Source organism: Chrysemys picta, chromosome 2 (genome assembly GCF_011386835.1).
Source record: "Chrysemys picta bellii isolate R12L10 chromosome 2, ASM1138683v2, whole genome shotgun sequence".
Lineage (NCBI taxonomy): Eukaryota > Metazoa > Chordata > Testudines > Emydidae > Chrysemys > Chrysemys picta.
In genome coordinates, this window is record NC_088792.1 from 172,862,358 (window position 1) to 172,880,227 (window position 17,870).

The 17,870-nt window shown below is 46.2% G+C and overlaps 1 protein-coding gene across 2 annotated transcripts in view; it reads right to left on the bottom strand.

Annotated features, from left to right (window-relative positions):
* The window catches only part of SLC22A23 (solute carrier family 22 member 23), a 177,753-nt gene that overhangs the window by 43,556 nt on the left and 116,327 nt on the right, over positions 1-17,870 (bottom strand). For both annotated transcript variants that reach the window (XM_005307059.4, XM_042860583.2), the window contains exon 4: positions 4,695-4,863. In XM_005307059.4, coding sequence (XP_005307116.2) covers positions 4,695-4,863 — 169 coding nt within the window. The remainder of the gene's footprint in view (positions 1-4,694; positions 4,864-17,870) is intronic.

Consider the following 17,870-nt stretch of genomic DNA (forward strand, 5'->3'; position numbering starts at 1 on the left):
CAGTCGCTGGGGGGCTGCACACCACCCGGGAGTCACAGGATTGCGGCTGCCGCCAGCTCCCCTCCACCCCAGGAGAATGGGGGAGACTCGGGGGTGGGGGGAGCCAGGAGCTCCCACCCCATGCCCCAAGTGGGAGAGAGGGTGCAGTGGGATTAGTGCCGGGAATCTTCTCCCTGCACCAGAACATTTCCTTGCTTGGGATTTCTTTTTGGTCCTTTTTGATGTCTCTGCCCACTTCAGCTAGGGCGGCTGGCAACATGGGGCAGGGCATTCTGGGACTAGTAGTGCAGCTGCCAGCGCAGGTCCCAGAACACAGCGGCATGCAAACTACAACTCCCAGCATACCCTGCAACACCCAGTCCCTGTTGCATCTGCCCAATGTGCCAGGGGGCGAGGCCTAATAGCCAAGTGGGACTAAGGCCCACCTCAGCCCCACACAGGAAGAGGCTGGTGCTGCAAGGAATCTGGGACAAACGCTGTTCCGGAGTCACTCAGCCCAGAATCAGGACTTGAACTCTGCATTTTGGGACTGTCCCGCCTAATTTGGGATGGGTGGTTACCCTGCCCCATCTTCTCCTCTAGTCAGATGGGGAAAAGCCAGTTGTTAGCTTTGGCAAGGTTCCCCTTTTTTGCCTCACCCATCCCATCTTTCCCTTGGGAGTACTCTCTGTAAAGAGCTTAAAAAGTTTTCTGCTAAGGGTAATTGATTAGAGTTGGTCAGTCTCCCAGTGCCTAAAGCTGAGCTGGCTGCAGTCAGCTGATTGGTAGACTTCCTTTCCTTTCCTTCTAGAGTAAAGGTAAAACAAGCCCTTTGCCCATGGAAAAAACTGAAGAGGGAAAAACTAGAATTACTGTCAGTTTCTGGTTTCAGTGTGTAGAAGTTCTTGCTGCTGTCCATGCAGAGACCACTGGGAGAGAGGGGAGGAGCATGAGGAGCATTGAAACAACAAAATAAAAATCATTAACAGCACAGAAAAATTCAAACTACAGAAAAAGTCTAAAGGAGTTTTAAAAAAAGGGAGAGGGGGAAGGGAAAAAACACAGAAAGGAGGACAGGAGAGAATGCAGAGAGGAGGAAGGAGAGAAGTGAAGATGGGGAAAGGGAGAAGATGCCTTTTAGAATTTTTGCACTGGGTGTCACTGGCACACAAATACTGTTGCAGTCAGTGCCAAAGATTTCAAGGCATACTTGGGAGTAAGTGTGACCCCAGCCTGCAAACAGAGTAAACTGTACCAGTGGACTACACTAGAGTAAACTGTGTTTGCACTAGGGGGTTCCATCAGGGCAACGACACCAGTTAAAATCCAAGCTGCTGCATTTGAGGAGTACGGGGAACGGATAAATCTCAGCTTATGGCATTTGTGCAGCTATACCCAACGCAGCTAGCCCTTTTCATGCCCTTAACTTTTAGTTAGTATGTCGGGTTTCTTTGTTTTAATTATTAATACACTTGCTGACCTTCAGGAGAGCCAGATCCAGGAAGCATCTAATACCAAAAAGAGGAAACAGAAAGCCTTCTGTATCCTGGTGATCTGAAATCTGTGCCTAAGTGCATAGTTAGGACCCTGACTTCTTTCATGTACATGTCTTTAAGCACATTTCTCAGACCTGGCGTACACACAAACGTCTACGGTCTTCCAGATGTCTAGGACTATCCAGATTCCACAGCTCTGTCATTGACTATTACAGGCCTTGCACCCCTGCACTTTTGTATAGAGCCGCTCCACTCCCTCTCAATCAGGGTCTTGCTCCAAGCTCTATCTGTTTAGGTATTACACAGCCCATGACAGCATGGTATCTATAATATAGGGCGAGGGGGGAGCAGAGCAGGCACAGAGCTGGAAGAAGATTAGACCCAGAGATGTAGGAGAAAAGTGAACAGCACTCTCACAGTAGGAAAGGGATCAGGGATCACAGATCGGGGGGAAGACGAGGGAGGAGACAATATGGTAGGTCACAGAACCTTTCTAGTGTTTAACTGATTACTTTGTGTGGGTAATTAACAAGTGACAAGGAAGGGCAGTTTTCATTTTTTATTTTGTTACAATTAAATGCAAGTTCATTTCCCCCCCACCCCCAACTACGCATACAGTACATGCCAAATTAACTACTCTCCTACACCCTAGTTGAAGGGAAGGGACTATAAAAATGACAAAACCGACCCTGCTTTTTAAAAGCGGCATCCCATTTAAAAAGATGTGACACGTGAGAGGTATGCACGCAGCATACGTGTACTGTACACCCAGTATAACTAAACAAATGTTTTCAGTCCCTTTCTGCTCATTCAAGAAAAATCAGACTCTGCAAGTTTTGATACTTTGGTTATTGCTACCATTATCAAACCATATAAGCAGGTCCTAATCTTACCTTCCTTCCATCCTTCCCCTCCTATTTTCAATGGGATTACAGATGCATATCCAAGGGTAGAATTTGGCCAGTAGCAAAACAATGAAGGCATTTGTTTAGTTTGGGATAAAACATTAATATTTCCAACTCCCATTAATGTCGGCAGGGGCCTTTGCATTGAGTTTACTGGTAGCTGAATCAAATCCTGACATGGCAGTGTTTATAATATGAAAAAAGTCTCTTTACACAGACGTTTGTTTTGTTGGTGTGTTTGGTGCGTTATTATGCTAGTTAATCATATGTCTTCCTAAAGGACAGTAAAACACTATCAAATAAAATATTTGTAAAGGATAGTATTGGTATTGTACACTAGCAATATATACTGTTTAAAACCTGAATTGTTATGCTAAAATGTATTCAGGTGTAGAATGACTGAACAACAGTAAACATTCAGCCAATACAACTGATGAAGGGTAGGGAGTAAAATAAAACAACAGATTAGGTAAAACTAACATGTGATAAGGTACACCTGCTAAAATGCACAGACCAGGACACACCAACTCAAAGCAGCGCCAGATCCTCCCAAAACAACAGATGCAAAACCTGCAGACATATCTCCGCTGCTACAGTGATCAACACTCCCCACAACACAGCTTTCAAGATCCATGGATTCTACATATGCCCATCACAATATATGTACCTCATTCAGTGCACTAAATGCCCCAATAACAACTACACCTCTATCCCGATATAACACAAATTCGGATATAACGCGGTAAAGCAGCGCTCCAAGGGGGCAGGGCTGCGCACTCCGGTGGATCAAAGCAAGTTCGATATAATGCAGTTTCACCTGTAACACGGTAAGATTTTTTGGCTCCTGAGGACAGCGTTATATCGGGGTAGAGGTGTACGTGAAACCAGACAGACAATAACTACGCTCTTGAATGAACTCACACAGGAAAATGATAAAAGACAAAAACATCCCATTGCCTGTGGGTGAGCACTCTTCACAAAACCATCACTCCATAGCTGGCCTATCAGTTCTCATCCTCAAAGGAAACCTGCACAACACTTTCAAAAAAGATACGCCTGGCGCTTAAATTCATCTCTCTGCTCGACACCAAAAATCATGGACAAAACTGAGACACTAGACTTATGGGTATTAACCCCCCTCCCCTTTTGTCCTATGACTACAGAGGTGTTAACGGGCCACTTCACCTTGAATGGTCCCTTACTACCTATCCTAAACAATCTGATCCACTTTGTATTTAGCTGGGAAAACACTGAGTACCTTTCCCAGACCTGAAGACGAGCTCTCTGTCAGCTCAAAAGCTTGTCTCTCTAGCCAACAGAAGTTGGTCCACCCACATTGTCTCTCTAACATCCTGGGACTAACACAGCTACAACTACATTGCACAGCACAGATAAGGCAGTGTAGATTTTAACACATACAAGCTGATTGAGTGAGAAGCCTCCCGGGAACCTGAGGATACTTCCCAGCATGGGTAGATGGACACACACTGGTTTTGCTCAAGCAAGCATGCTAAAAATAACAGCGTGGCTGCTTGACATGGGCAGTGGCTCAGGCTAGCCACCCAAGAATAATCCTGCCTGACCCCCTTGGTCTGGACTCGGATGGCTTCCCTGAGCCACTGCCTATGCCATCACGGCCACACTGTTAATTTTAGTGTGCTACACATCTGTCTCCCCAAGAGGAGAAATACCCTCCCAGCTGCTGTGTAGAGATCCTCTCAGGGAGCATGAGCTTAGCACATGTTAAGGGCAATGTACCTTGTCTACACTAGATTTAAAATGGGCTAGTTTGCACATGTTGGCCAATACATGCTAACATCATTGCTTTAAATCTAGCCTAGTCCAGCCCAAAGAGACAGACAGGACAGGCAAGTACCATACTCTGGGTTTCAGTGGAAAACTTGATTTTAGAAACAAACACAGATCCTCAAGGACTAAGGCTGCGGCACAATTGTCAACACCCTGCTGGTGAGAACTTATTTTTCCCCTCACTTTTTATACCTGGTGATTGCAACATGTCCCCTCCCCAAAGTAGTATGAAGCACATATGGCGACTCACCAAAGCAGAATGCTCCTCTCCCTCCCACCCACTTCTGGGAAAGCAAGTAGAGGAAGCTACCTTAGAGAGTAAGTTCCTCTGAAGCTTAGTTTCAGATTTACCTATTGCTGAAGGAGACATTTTATAACTGTGGAAAAGAAAAGCTTGATACAGGCTATAATAAAATGGGGGCCTTCCCAGATAGCAAAACACCTCCCAAACCCAGCTTTAGTAGCGAGCATCTTTACAAACAAGAAACAAGGCAGAAATACTTACACCCAGTAAAGCAGCATCAGCAGGAAAGGGCAGATGATGACCGCCTGGAGAACCTGCCAGTCCCTGCAGAGGGCAGCCAGTCCTGGCATGAGGAACTGTCCTGCCATTGCAATGAAGCTTGCCACCATGGTGACCATGAATCGGTGCCCAGGAGGACAGAGTTCTATTCCTGAAACAAAAAGGCACATGCAAAATTTGAATGTCAATACAAGGAAATTTTTTTTTTTGTTATCCATAATGACAGAGGAGCTCATTAATCATTTATTATGGCACTGGAGCCAATGTACTCCCATCAATCACAATTTTTTCTACTGGATTTACAAAGTGGATACAATAGTCCTTTTAGTAAGGATTTCACTCAGTCTTGGGCTCAAGAAAATATTTTACTGAAGACTTATGGCAAGTAAAAGCTTACATGTGTCCCAAAGACTTAGGGGCCAATCCTGCAAGATGCTGAAAAAAGCCCAGAGGTGCTGAGTGCCTTCAATTCCCATTGAATTTCATGGGAGTTGCGAGTGCTTGGCACTTTGCAGGATCTAACCCTCCAGTCACTATGGAAAGCCACCTTCCTCCAAATGTATCATGCTATTTTAATCCCATTTTAAATTGGACTTTTCGGAGCTGTTTTCCCCTCCCCCCATAGGGGATCTCACTCAACTTTCAGCAAGACAGCTTCCCATCTGTCCCTTTCTTCCCTCTTCAGTGAAATCCATCACCACTGCCATCATCAGTAATCTCAGCAGCCCTGATGGCAAAGGGATGGTTGATAAAACTCCTTAAAATCCCTCGGTCCTGGATAGTCACCCACTAAGACTTAGAAATGAAGCTGGATCTAGTGGAATCACATTTTCAAAAGCAACAAAAACGTAGCAATAAAACTGGTTCAGATCATACAACTACATCCTAATGTTGATGGATTTTTTCCCCAGCTAGAGCTACAGTGGCACCCTGCAACCTACACTTTTTGCTTGTCTACATCCACTTCCATGGGTTAATCTTGAGGCATAACAAGCTTGCCACAAATACTTACTGTGCAGCCCTTATCTGCAAGTGGAAACAGATACATAGGCTAGAAAAATGTCTGTCACCATGATAGCATTGACAAAGGCAAGGTGCTTTTCCTTGGAACTCTGCCAGTTATTTTGTTGTTAAAATGATGATTAAACGATTAAGACGATGGATAATGGAAAGCCGGGGTAAGGGGAGAGGAGGGAGATAAGATGTCTTCATCAGAGGCCAAGTTGTATGTGGGATGGGGATTTGAGCAGAACATTTATCACATTGTTCAAGGCTAGCAGGTTATTGCTGGAACAAGAACGTTGCCAGCCAATACAAAGAAAAATGTATCTGTAGTGAAGCAGTCAAAATGTTCATTATCCTAGCTACAAACAAAACCACAATCCAGCTCTGGCAGGGGAAGGAGGGGAAATAAACTGTTGCATATAAAAAGGCTTTCACAGTTTAATTAGTAAAACAAGATTAAACACAGAGCTCCCATCCCATTAATATGGCATCATTCTTAGTATTGAAGTACACTGGGTTTAACCAATTCCATTTTTTCTTGGTAGGGAGGTGTCCTCCAAGTTCTGTTTTTATAGCCTTCAAGCATAAAGCTATTTTGTTTTTTAAATTAAACATCATAGTCACTTACACTCCAGTATTCTTTCAGTAAGTAGGAGTAGATTTGTTGCTATAGAAACAAAAAAATCTGCATTAGACAGGTGCAAGTTCAGCTTTCCAATGGCTGAGCTTTGGTTAGTGTCAGTTATGAAATGTTGCAGACAAGATCAAGTTTTTTATGAAGTCAGAAAGATGTGTCAAAATTGTATAATTGCGTTTTTGAGTCAATGGTGCATAATAGATGTAATAGTCCATTTGCAGTAATTATTGATTGTATAAAAAAAAGCAAAGAACTTCAGAGAAGAAAACAGAAACAAAACAATCGCTGGGCTATCATATATGTATGATCAAGTTTTCCCACTTTTCTGGAGAAGATGAAAAATTGCCATGGTTACTGGATTAGCATGACTTTCAAGAAAAGTTAGCACAAACTCAATGTGTCTATTAAATACAGCATCACTAATGCAAAATAATATACATTAGATCAGTCTCTTGACTTCCCAAAGATCTGCAGCACCAGTCTTAAAAGATACAAGAAGCTACAATCGCAGTTCTCAGCAGACACCTGGCAGACCAGCATTCTTGACCTTGTCAACAAGGGAATCTAAGCATCAGTGTGTCAAAGAGAAGGGCTCTCAATACCGCACTGATATCTGACACTGTGATGCATATAAGACCCTTCAGCCCACACAGGGCCCCACTGACTTCATGTGGCTCCATGCAGACTCCGGGGTATGCCCACACATATCCATTGCAGTATGGAGGTCTAACTAACCTCATCCATAGTATGAAAGTATAACAAAACCTAGGTTTCTCCCATTCAACTAAGTTTCCCAATCCTATTCCTTTGAGGGAGGAGTTCTATGTAGCCTGTTCCCATTAATTCAAACTAAAGAAAGTCACTGTAATCACCCCCCTCCCACACAAACACCTTTTGTTTTTGGCCACATACAAAATCTAATGTCCTTCAAGCCTGTCTTCTGGCCTCTTTCTGGCATTTGCTGTTCCTGGCTTCTTTTATTCCTGACACCTGCGTTTCTCCTCTTGGCCTGGGGAAGAGGGAAGGGGACCCAGACCCACCCTCTCCTCTGGATTCCCCCTCCCCAGGAACACTGTTTAGACAGCTACCGATCATTCCTTCAGTCCCTTCACCATTTTTCCTTGGCTGCTCTCACCTTTACCACTCTCATCAATATCTTTACAAGATCTGCAGATTCTGCTCCCCTGCCCTGACTGTGGGGTTCCTTGCAGCTTCTCCTGGGACCAGCTACGGAAGAATTTCCTAAAAGCCAGGCTCAGCTCTTCCCTATGGCAGTTAGATTGCACTGCTAGCAGTTCTCTGCCCCGACCTTAAACCAATGGTCCCCAAACTTTTTATGCCGTGCCTCCCCTTACCCGTAATGTGATCTGCCCCTGCCTCCCGGGAGCTGTGATCAGGAGCCGGGACCAGGTAAGGGGCCACGTCTGGAACCAAAGCCGTGAGCCAGGGATTGGGGCTGGTCTAGAGCCAGAAGCGAGCCACGGCCAGGCCAGGAGCCAAGGTTGTGGCTGGAGATGGGGCTGGGGCCAGAAGCAGAGCCACGGGCAGAATGGGACTGGGTTGCGCTCCCTCCCCATCCCCCGTGGAGGCTGGCCAAGCCTTGCTGTGCACCCCCCTTAATGTTCCTCCATACCCCCTACGTGGGCACACCCCAGAGTTTGGGATCAGTATCAGTCTCCTCTAAACAGGAGTTCCCTCTCACCGGGACTGGGTTTGTATTCCAAGATCCTCTTTGCTTTAGAGTATTTTGTCTTTCCCTCCGTCAAGCAAGTGTTCCTCAGATCCAGAAAAAGGGCTGAAGGGTGTGTGTGTCACAGGCTCTTGCCTTACCTTAGTCAGTTGCAAGGCTTTTGCCAACTTCCTTCAGCCCAACACCCTTCCCAATTAGCCTTCCAAAATGGAGGGTTCAGCAGGCCAGCCTTCTCCTATCAGTATCGGTCTGCTGCGTGGGAGGAGGCAGTCTCTATGCTTCTCCCCTTCTCCCAATTCTTCCCTGCTGATGGCGTGAGAAGGGACCCTTGCCCTGCCTTCTGTTTCAAGTCCTTAAAAGGTACATCCTCCAGATTCCTTCCCCAATCACCATTCATTCCCAGGACCCTTAGGCCTCCACATGTATCCATTAGACCCTTCCCAACCCTTGAAGAGCCAAGCAAGGTGGTAGGGTGGGCTGACCACTAGGAGCTATAACTCTCTCTGGCAGCCTACCCCATCACAGATACCAGTAATAATACATTAATAATACCACCTAGAGTTTATGTTGAGCTTTTCATCTATTAGATCCCAAAGCACTTTACAAAAGGAGGTAAGCATCATTATCCCCATTTTACAGATGGGGAAACAGAGATATGAAGAATTAGATTTGATCAGCTGCACAGAGTGATGGCCCATAAAAGCCTGCCAATTATCTTATTTTCTAAGTATTTTTGTTTAGATAACCTCATTATTGCCTCCATTCCAGGTATGCAGTATAGCAAGTACAGAGTGCATACAGGAATGCTGCAGCTACTGAATTAACCTATCCTGGCATGAATTTAAGGACTATTATTCCCCAGATGGAAAAAGCTATATATACACATAGTTGTGTGGAAATGTGCGATTTGGAGAAATGTGCGTATGTGTACAACAGATATTTTTGAACTGCACATTCCTGCACACTCTGAGGGATATTTTTGATCTATAACTAAAGCCCTGTATTGTTTACTATCTTTGTGGATCATAGATTGGATACAGATCCAATTTTTGTATCCTAGCAGGGCTGTAACAGTGAGATAGGGTGCTGGTGAGGATACATATAAAAGTGGAGTGTGGATCGCGAGTCGGATACAAGTTAATTATCGCAGATGCAGATCGGATGTGGATCAATTTTTTTGTATCCACGCAGGGCTTTATCTATAACTACCATGTACGACAATTAAAACAGTTACTGTATTATGCATTATTTAGATACGCTGTTGGAAATCCCTTTCAAATAATAAGGCAGTGGTCTGGAGATTTAAGCAGAAGGGTGGTGTGACGGTGCCCCCCATAAGACTTTATGGAAATATGCTTATGAATATATTCCAGTTATGTCATATATATTTTGTGCTACACATGCCAGGTAACATATCTATATAAAGGTTATGATCTACTGAATCTATCAATCCTATTTGTATGCATATATCATTTTTGTACTAAAAGTTATGAATATTGGTCGTGTACTGGCTTGATTTCTAAATAACCTTAGTAGAGCATTTGGTCAGTTCCTGGAGAAAGGAATTCACAAAGTTAAGTGCCCAATCAGGAAGCACTTAAGGAACAATGCATCTTTGAATGCTCCAATCCACATAAGAAGTCTTCCTGGAGACATTTGAGATACCATGTGGGCAATGGCTTGTGCCTGTAAAAACTATGAGTCATGCATGGATATGTGACTTGCCCAGGTGACTCCAGAACTCCATCTTGGAGCTGGACTTTGTATAGGAGAGAGGAGGGGGTCTCCACCCACAAGAGAAAGTCTATTTAAGCCCATGGGAGACCCCTCCATTTTGTCTTCAGCTGGCTAAAGAGAGGGCCTCTCCACTCCCAAAGATACCTGAAAGAAACTGGAACAAAGGACAGCGACTGCAAGGGGTGTGAGTGATTTGCTGCACCCAGACTAAAAGGAGATTAGTCTGTAAAAGGAAGCATTCTGGAACTGGTGAGGATCTTATCTGTATTCAGTTTCTTACTGTATTAAATATAGATTTGAGTGTTCTATTTTATTTTACTTGGTAGTTCACTTTGTTCTGTCTGTTACTACTTGGAACCACTTAAATCCTACTTTCTGTATTTAATAAAATCACTTTTTACTTATTAATTAACCCAGAGTATATATTAATACCTGGAGGGGCAAACAGCTGTGCATATCTCTCTATCAGTGTTATAGAGGGCAAACAATTTATGAGTTTACCCTGTATAAGCTTTATACAGGGTAAAACGGATTTATTTGGGTTTTAGACCCCATTGGGCATCTAAAGATAAACACACTTCTGTTAGCTGCTTTTGGTCAAGTCTGCAGCTTTGGGGCAAGTAATTCAGATCCTGGATCTGTGCTGGAGCAGACGGGTGTGTCTGACTCAGCAACACAGGGTGCTGGGGTCCCGAGCTGGCAGGGAAAGCAGGGGCAGTAGTAGTCTTGGCACACCAGTTGGCAGCACCCAAGGGGGTTTCTGTGATATAACCCGTCACAGGTGGAAACCAGGAAGTCCTGAGTTCTAATCACAGGGGCTAGTTTCTCGAGTACAACGAGGATCACATTTGCCCATCATGCAACAGGTTTCTGGTTCAAAAGTAGGCATGAACAGGACTTTCAAACTAGATGATCACAGTGATTCCTTATGGCCTTTGAATGCCAGTATAACTGAGCCAAAAAAGGATTGTAGCTACATTAATAGCAGTTCCAAATAAACTCAAAACAAACAAACAAAAATTCTTAAATTGATAACCTCCACTGTACCAATGTATGGACCACATGCATCATATTAGAATTTCCTTTTTAAAAACAAAAATTCTCAAACTAGCCCTCCCAAGCACATTCCAACACAGCAGCAGAATTTTTATAAGCCAGTCTCTCTGTTTACATTCTAACAAAGCAGTTGAGATTAGCTGGGACACTTGAATTGCCCGTTTCTACATTTGTTTTTAACACAGAACCTTCTCAGTGAAGGGCCCTCAATTCTGGCATTTTCTCCAGCTTGCTCTGACAGAGCCAGAGTTTACAGACTTTCGGGGCTGGATTTCTATCTAGTACACAAGTTTTGTATCAGTGTAATTGCATCTGTTTCAGCACAAAGCTGGTGTAAGTAGGGGAGAATCAAGCCCTCAAGGAACCTATGGGTTATATATTTTCTCAGTCTCTTCTTTAAGATGTTGCTTTAAGGAGAGGGTTGGTTCCCCCTCAGATGGATACGAAGTTCTTTATCATCACTGATGTTCAGTGGTATATGTATTTTTCATACACTCACCTAGAAACCATGAAAGCTGCATTTTTATAAATGAATATACATACATGAGGGCCACATGTTAAAGATGGCTCTATCATATTGTATGTCCTTCTTGATTTTCTAAAGCTATGCCAATAATTAGATCCTCATTGTATATTCTGGCACTCCCTTGGCTAGGTCTGTGATAGGACTAAATATTTTGTTAACAAAATTACATGAAAGGTAACTACAAATCTGAGTTCCAAGCAACTGCGTCATCCCTTCCTATGAATCAGTCAATAGAACACCATGTTATTCCTTGGGACTCTTGATTCTGACTGAATTAGTAAATTGGATTTTGCAATACAGAAATTACTCCCCCCCCCCCCCAAGTACACTAAACCCCACAATCCTTGTTATTACTTCTGCATTTTACTTAACACAGTTTCTGGAGTCACAGCACCCTACGCACTAAGCAAACTATCTTTAGGAAACTGGATGAGATCAGCAATAAATGAGTTGTAGCTTCAAAGACTGACATCCCAACAAAGAAAAGCAAGTTCATTGCCACACCACAGTCTAAAGTGGAAGAATTCTGAGCTACTTTAGGAAATGTTACAAATGTATCCAGTGTGTTCCTGGTACCCACAAAAACTACTGCTTAACAACATTAGGAAGTCAATGCATAATGATTATACAGTGTTTGAGGTGCATATCATTTAAATTGTTTAATGTGGATATAGATGTCTCATGAATAATTCAAAAAGTAGTACAGAAAGCAAGTAACTCTTTTGGCCTACGTGAGTAGGCAAATAGGGCACTGTGCATTTTAAACCCGTACACAATCCTTTAAGGATCTTCAGAGAGCCATTAGCCTTGAAAGGTTTGATTTTATAGCTTTCTGAAGCTTAGAAATAGCTTGCAAAAGATAATGGGCTCTGGATTGCCCAGTAAAGATCAATCATTCTTCGCCAGTCTGCTAGCAAGGGGTTAAGATTTATGAAAGCAGAAGCCTCTGATATATTGCCACTTGATTGACAAAATGTATGTGATCACAACACTGTACACAATCTAAATGGGAGGAATAGGGTTACCATACGTCTGGATTTTCCCGGACATGTCCGGCTTTTTGGGCTCCAAATCCCCGTCCGGGGGGAAATCCCAAAAAGCCGGACATGTCCGGGAAAATCGGAGCAGGGCCGGGGGCTCCGGGGGCAGGCCGGCGGTGCGGTGCCGGGGGCTCCGGGGCCGGGACGGGGGCTCGGGGGCCGGGCCGGGGGCTCGGGGGTGTGGTGCCGGGGGCCCGGGGGCCGGCAGTGCTGGGCGGGCCGGGGGTGCTCGGCCGGGCCCGGGGCCAGCACCCCAGGGCCCGAGCCGACCCAGGCTGGAGACGCCGGGGGGGCCAGCCTGGGCCGCGCCTCCTCCCCCCACACGCCCCTTACCTGCTTCAGGCTTCCCGCGACTCAAATGTTCGCGGGAAGCAGGGGAGGGGGCGGAGACTTTGGGGAGGGGGTGGAGTTGGGGCGGGGGCTGGGCCCAGTGGAGTGTCCTCCTTTCGGAGGCACTAAATATGGTAACCCTAGGGAGGAAGATTTGGGAACAATGTACAGTATTCAGAACAGGATTGGACAAGCCTATAGACTAGAACAGGGGTCTCAAACACACGGCTTGCGGCCCGCAGAGCTCTTCCCTGCGGCCTGCCAAGCTCCCCATGGCCCCCTCCCCCTGTCACTTCCAAACTCCCCTCAACCCCCACCCCCGAGTTAATTTGTGTGGCAGCTAAGCTCCCTGCTCCCCAATGTTTGGGGCCGGGTCTCTCCCCCGGCCCCGCCTGCCGCCCCCATGCACCTCCCCCGAGGGTCCCCCGGCCTCACTTGCTGCCCCCTCACCGCCCCGGAGCCTGCAGCTCATGCTGACTCAACACTGCTCTGCTGGCTTCCAGCATCACCTGCTGGCACAGGGTCCTAGTGCCCCCCTCCACTACGTCCAGGGCCAGCTGCCCTTCCCCTGCCCTTCTGCCCTAGTCCTGAGCATCTCCAATGCCCCGAGCCTCTCATCCCCAGCCCTCACCCCTGCACCCCCTCCTATACCCAAACTCCCTCCCAGAGCCTTAGGCAGGTGGGGGCGGAGTTTGGGGGGGCAGGTTCTGGGCACCACCAAAATTTCTACAAACCTGCCACCCCTGGAAGAGGCAGAGCAGGGGTGGAGTGGTGGTGCAGCCCAGTGCAGTGGGGGGGCTTTAACAGAAATAAATCTAACTAAGTGCGTGTTTTGTCCTTTGAGTGAGGTGCATTACTGAGTGTATATATTTTATTAAAACCGCTTGGAAATGACTTGTTGTAGGAGCAGCACTGATCTGTATCTGTATAATGCTTAGCACTTTCCAGGAGGGAGGGGGAAGGAGCATGCTCAGGGGAGGAGGTGGAGAAGAAATGGGGCACGGGCGGGGCCTCATGGACGGGGAGAAGAGGGGGTGGGGCCGGGGCCAGTGAGGGGTGTGTGTGTGTGTGTGTGTGTCAGTGATGCGGCCCTCGGGCCAATGAACTAGTCCTCATGTGGCCCTCATGGTCATTTGAGTTTGAGACCCCTGGACTAGAGCTTCAAGAGCTGTGACGGACGCCAAGCTAAAGCTGATGCAGTTCAAGCTGATGCATCATTTGTGCTGAAGGTGGTACAAAATGAGTGATTACGGCTTCAGACTGGTGCATGCTGGCAGTATTTCCACCAATCATATCACTGAAAGCTCATGACTGCTATGGAGGCAAAGGAACTTAACAGAGGTAACATTCACTGGAGTTCAGCTCCATTCCAGACCATAATGATTCTCTCCTTCAAGACTCAAAAGAAAACGTCTATGTAAAGAAAACTAATAACGACAGGCTACATGCAACAATGGAAATAGTACACAGGTTACAAGGGGGTGATCGATTTAAAATGATCAAGCACAGCAATTAGTACCCTCTTTCTCAGCTCTCCCTCACAATATTATATCACAAGAGCTTTTTTATTTTTCCCTAGCAGTGACTTCTCAAGCAAGACCTTGTAAAAATGTCCTAAATGCTGACCTAGCTTCTTCAAACCCACTAGGGTTACCATATTTCAGCAAGCAAAAAAGAGGACAGGAGGAGCCCCGCCCTAGCCCCGCCCCTGTCCTGCCCTAGCCCCGCCTCTCCCACTTCCCGCCCCCCTCAGAACCCCAACCCTCCCCCCGCTCCTTGTCCCCTGACTGACCCCTCCTGGGACCCCTGCCCCTAACTGCCCCCCTGGACTCCACCCCCTACCTAAGCCTCCCTGCTCCTTGTCCCCTAACTGGCCCCTCCTGAGACCCTCCCCCCATCCTAACTGGCCCTCTAGGACCCTACCCCCTACCGGTGTCCCTTGACTGCCCCAACCCTTATCCACACCCCCAGACAGATCCCTGGGACTCCCACGCCCCATCCAACCACTCCCCACCCCCTGACAGCCCCCCCCCAGAACTCCCGACCCATCTAAACCCCTCTGCTCCCTGTCCCCCGACTGCTCCGATCCCTCTCCCCACCCCTGCCCCCTGACAGCCCCCCCCCAGAACTCCCAACCCCCCCCCCCACTCCTTGTCCCCTGACCACCCCTCCTGGGATCCCTGCTCTTAACTGCCCTCCAGAACCCCACCCCCTACCTAAGCCTCCCTGTTCCTTGTCCCCTAACTGCCCCCTCCTAAGACCCCCGCACCCTAACTGCCCCCCCCGGACCCTACCCCCTACCTGTACCCTGACTGCCCAAAACCTTATCCACACCCCCCCTAGAAAGCCCCCCGCCGAACTCCCGACCCCCCCCCCCGCTCCCTGTCTCTTGACTGCCCCCTCCAGAACCTCCCTGCCCCTTCTCCGACCCCCTGGCCCCCTTACCCTGCCGCTCAGACCAGCGTGCTGGGGAGGAGGAGCAGGAGGAGGAGCTCCAGACTGCCGGTGCGAATGGCCAGCTGGTGATCTGCGAATGCAGGGAGGGAGGGAGGGAGTGCTCTCAGCTGCAGGGGAGAGGAGGGGGAAGTGGAGGAGGGGTCTCTCTGGCGGTCGGAGCCCCATGAAAGTGGCACCATCCGGCTGGCTGCCCTGTCAGCCGCGCGCGCTCTGCATGGGGGGGGGGGGGGGAGGGAAGTCCGGACATTTACAAATTCCCCCGGACGCTATTTTTAACTCTAAAAGCCGGACATGTCCGGGGGAATCCGGACGAATGGTAACCCTAAAACCCACACACAGTTTCCTTCTCTACTTGCGCAAATAAAGGCCTGGTGACTTGATCCCATCTTTCCCCTTTTTGTTACCTAGAGAAGTAATAAGTAAATAGCAAACTGTGTTTGCTTTGGGCATTTGCCAACAACTCCAAAGCAGATACATTTGTTCTCATTAGAGACCTATGGATGAAAAATACTATAAAAGAGCTAGGGATTATTATTATTATTAGGTATTTGCACATGCATGAATTGTGAACACGTTTACTTTAAAAAGCCACAACTTGTTTGCAAACAATACATGAAGAGGGAAAAGGTTAAACACTTTGAAAGGGTCCCTATGATTAGTTCATCCAGCTCTAATCCCAAACTATGAAGCAATTAATGGACCAAGTACCAGCTATGTTAGAGAGATTTCCAGGTGCTAGCTGCCATTTGTACCTCGGAACACCCCACCGGATTTCAACCTATGAGCCACCAAGATAGTTGTGCTGCTCTGGGACAAACACAGAGCCCAGGAAAAAAGCATTACCAGCTGACAATCTAGCCAAGGAACAAATTTCAGAGTAGAAATGACATGAATCTCTAGAGTATGACCATCTTGAGGAAATGCTGCAAAACATTTATCTTTTTGACAAAGCATTTCCATCATAACAAGAGTGACACAACAGACACCCCTGTCTACTACTCTTCTCCTGCAAAAAAAAAAAAAAAAAACCAAAAAACCAAAAAACCACCACAGCATGCCCCCCCACCCACAAACAAAAAAGGAAGAAAGGGCCAGAGACTCTGAAGTTCACTAGAGACACTGCTATCAATTTTACAAGGGAGGGATTCCGATATTGGAGTGAAGGGTAACAGTATAAAAGCCTAAGAACTAAATTTCTGTGGTTCAAAAATGAAATCATCCATTAAAAAAACAACAACAACAAAAAAAACAACTTTTCATTTTTAAGTTCTTCAGTCTCCCCTCCTCCCAAGGTTCCTGAGTGTAGCTAGGGGCTGAAGTTGAATGGCCAAAAGACCCGATGAATGTCTCACTGTGGTTCTGGTCCAATCGGTCTAGTGGACTGAGAGCCAGAACACTTCTAATCCTGGCTCTGCCACTGGCTTGCTCTGTAATCCTGGACAAGTCATTTCATCTCTCTGTGCCTCTGTGTCACCTGCGACCCTTTGTCTGACATGTCTGTTTAAACGGAATGCTCCCCTTAGGGCACGGATCATCTCTCAGTGTGTTTGTGCAATGCTTAGCACAATGGAGCCCCCAAACTTGGTTGGGGCTCCTAGGCCCCCCTTCCCCCCCCCCCTTTTTTTTTAAAAATTTCCAGCTCACTTTTGTAGACTCAAGAATCCTGGATCAATATCTCAATTTCCAGGTGCTTATTAGACCAAACCTCCGAACGTTGCACACTTCATACATATGCTTAGTATACTCTGCTCCCAGCCTGCACAGCTTTGATTCAGCTTGGTTGGAATAGCACAAGCTGCAGGCTGTGTTCACTCCTGGATGAGTTTAGACAAAAAACAGTCTTCCTTGATCATCTGTGCTGGCACCAGATGCAAATGAGGAAGGACTGCGTGGAAATTCTGTTAATTAAAGATAGATAAATAAATAAAAGCAGAGTGCAGAAGGAAAGGTTATCTCACACCACAATGCAGAGACAACACATGTAAACAAAAGACAGTGACAGAGAAAGAAAAAAAAGAAATCACATTCACTCTGGAGAAATCCAATCCTTTTATCAAGTAGAGGGAGAAGTAATAGACTAAACTCCATTGACTGAATAATAGAAATGGGATTACTTTCCACGGTCTTGAAATAGCACAGTATAATGCAAGTTATTCTAAAATGCATCCATACATGACACAGGTGCCTTCCAAGGGTGGTTTCCACACAGAATGGCTCATGTTTTCTTATGTGTACACTTGCATTAAAATGTCAACTATATATAAATAGTAGGCATTTTTTCTAATGTAATGATTTCTCTATGTATGGGAATGACTGGGAATGGTTGGGTCATTACACTAATTTAATCTATTTCCCCATGTTAAGTATCCTCACACCTGCTATAGGTCATCTCGATTATCACTTCAAAGGTTTTTTTCCTCCTGCTGATAGCTCATCTCAATTGATTGGCCTCTTACAGTTGGTATGGCTACTTCCACCTTTTCATGTTTTCTGTATGTATAAATATCTTCTTTGTGTGTGTTCCATTCTATGCATCCGAAGAAGTGGGCTGTAGCCCACGAAAGCTTATGCTCAAATAAATTTGTTAGTCTCTAAGGTGCCACAAGTACTCCTGTTCTTTTTGCGGATACAGACTAAAACAGCTGCTACTCTGAAATCTATGTATGACTGAAACCTGGGT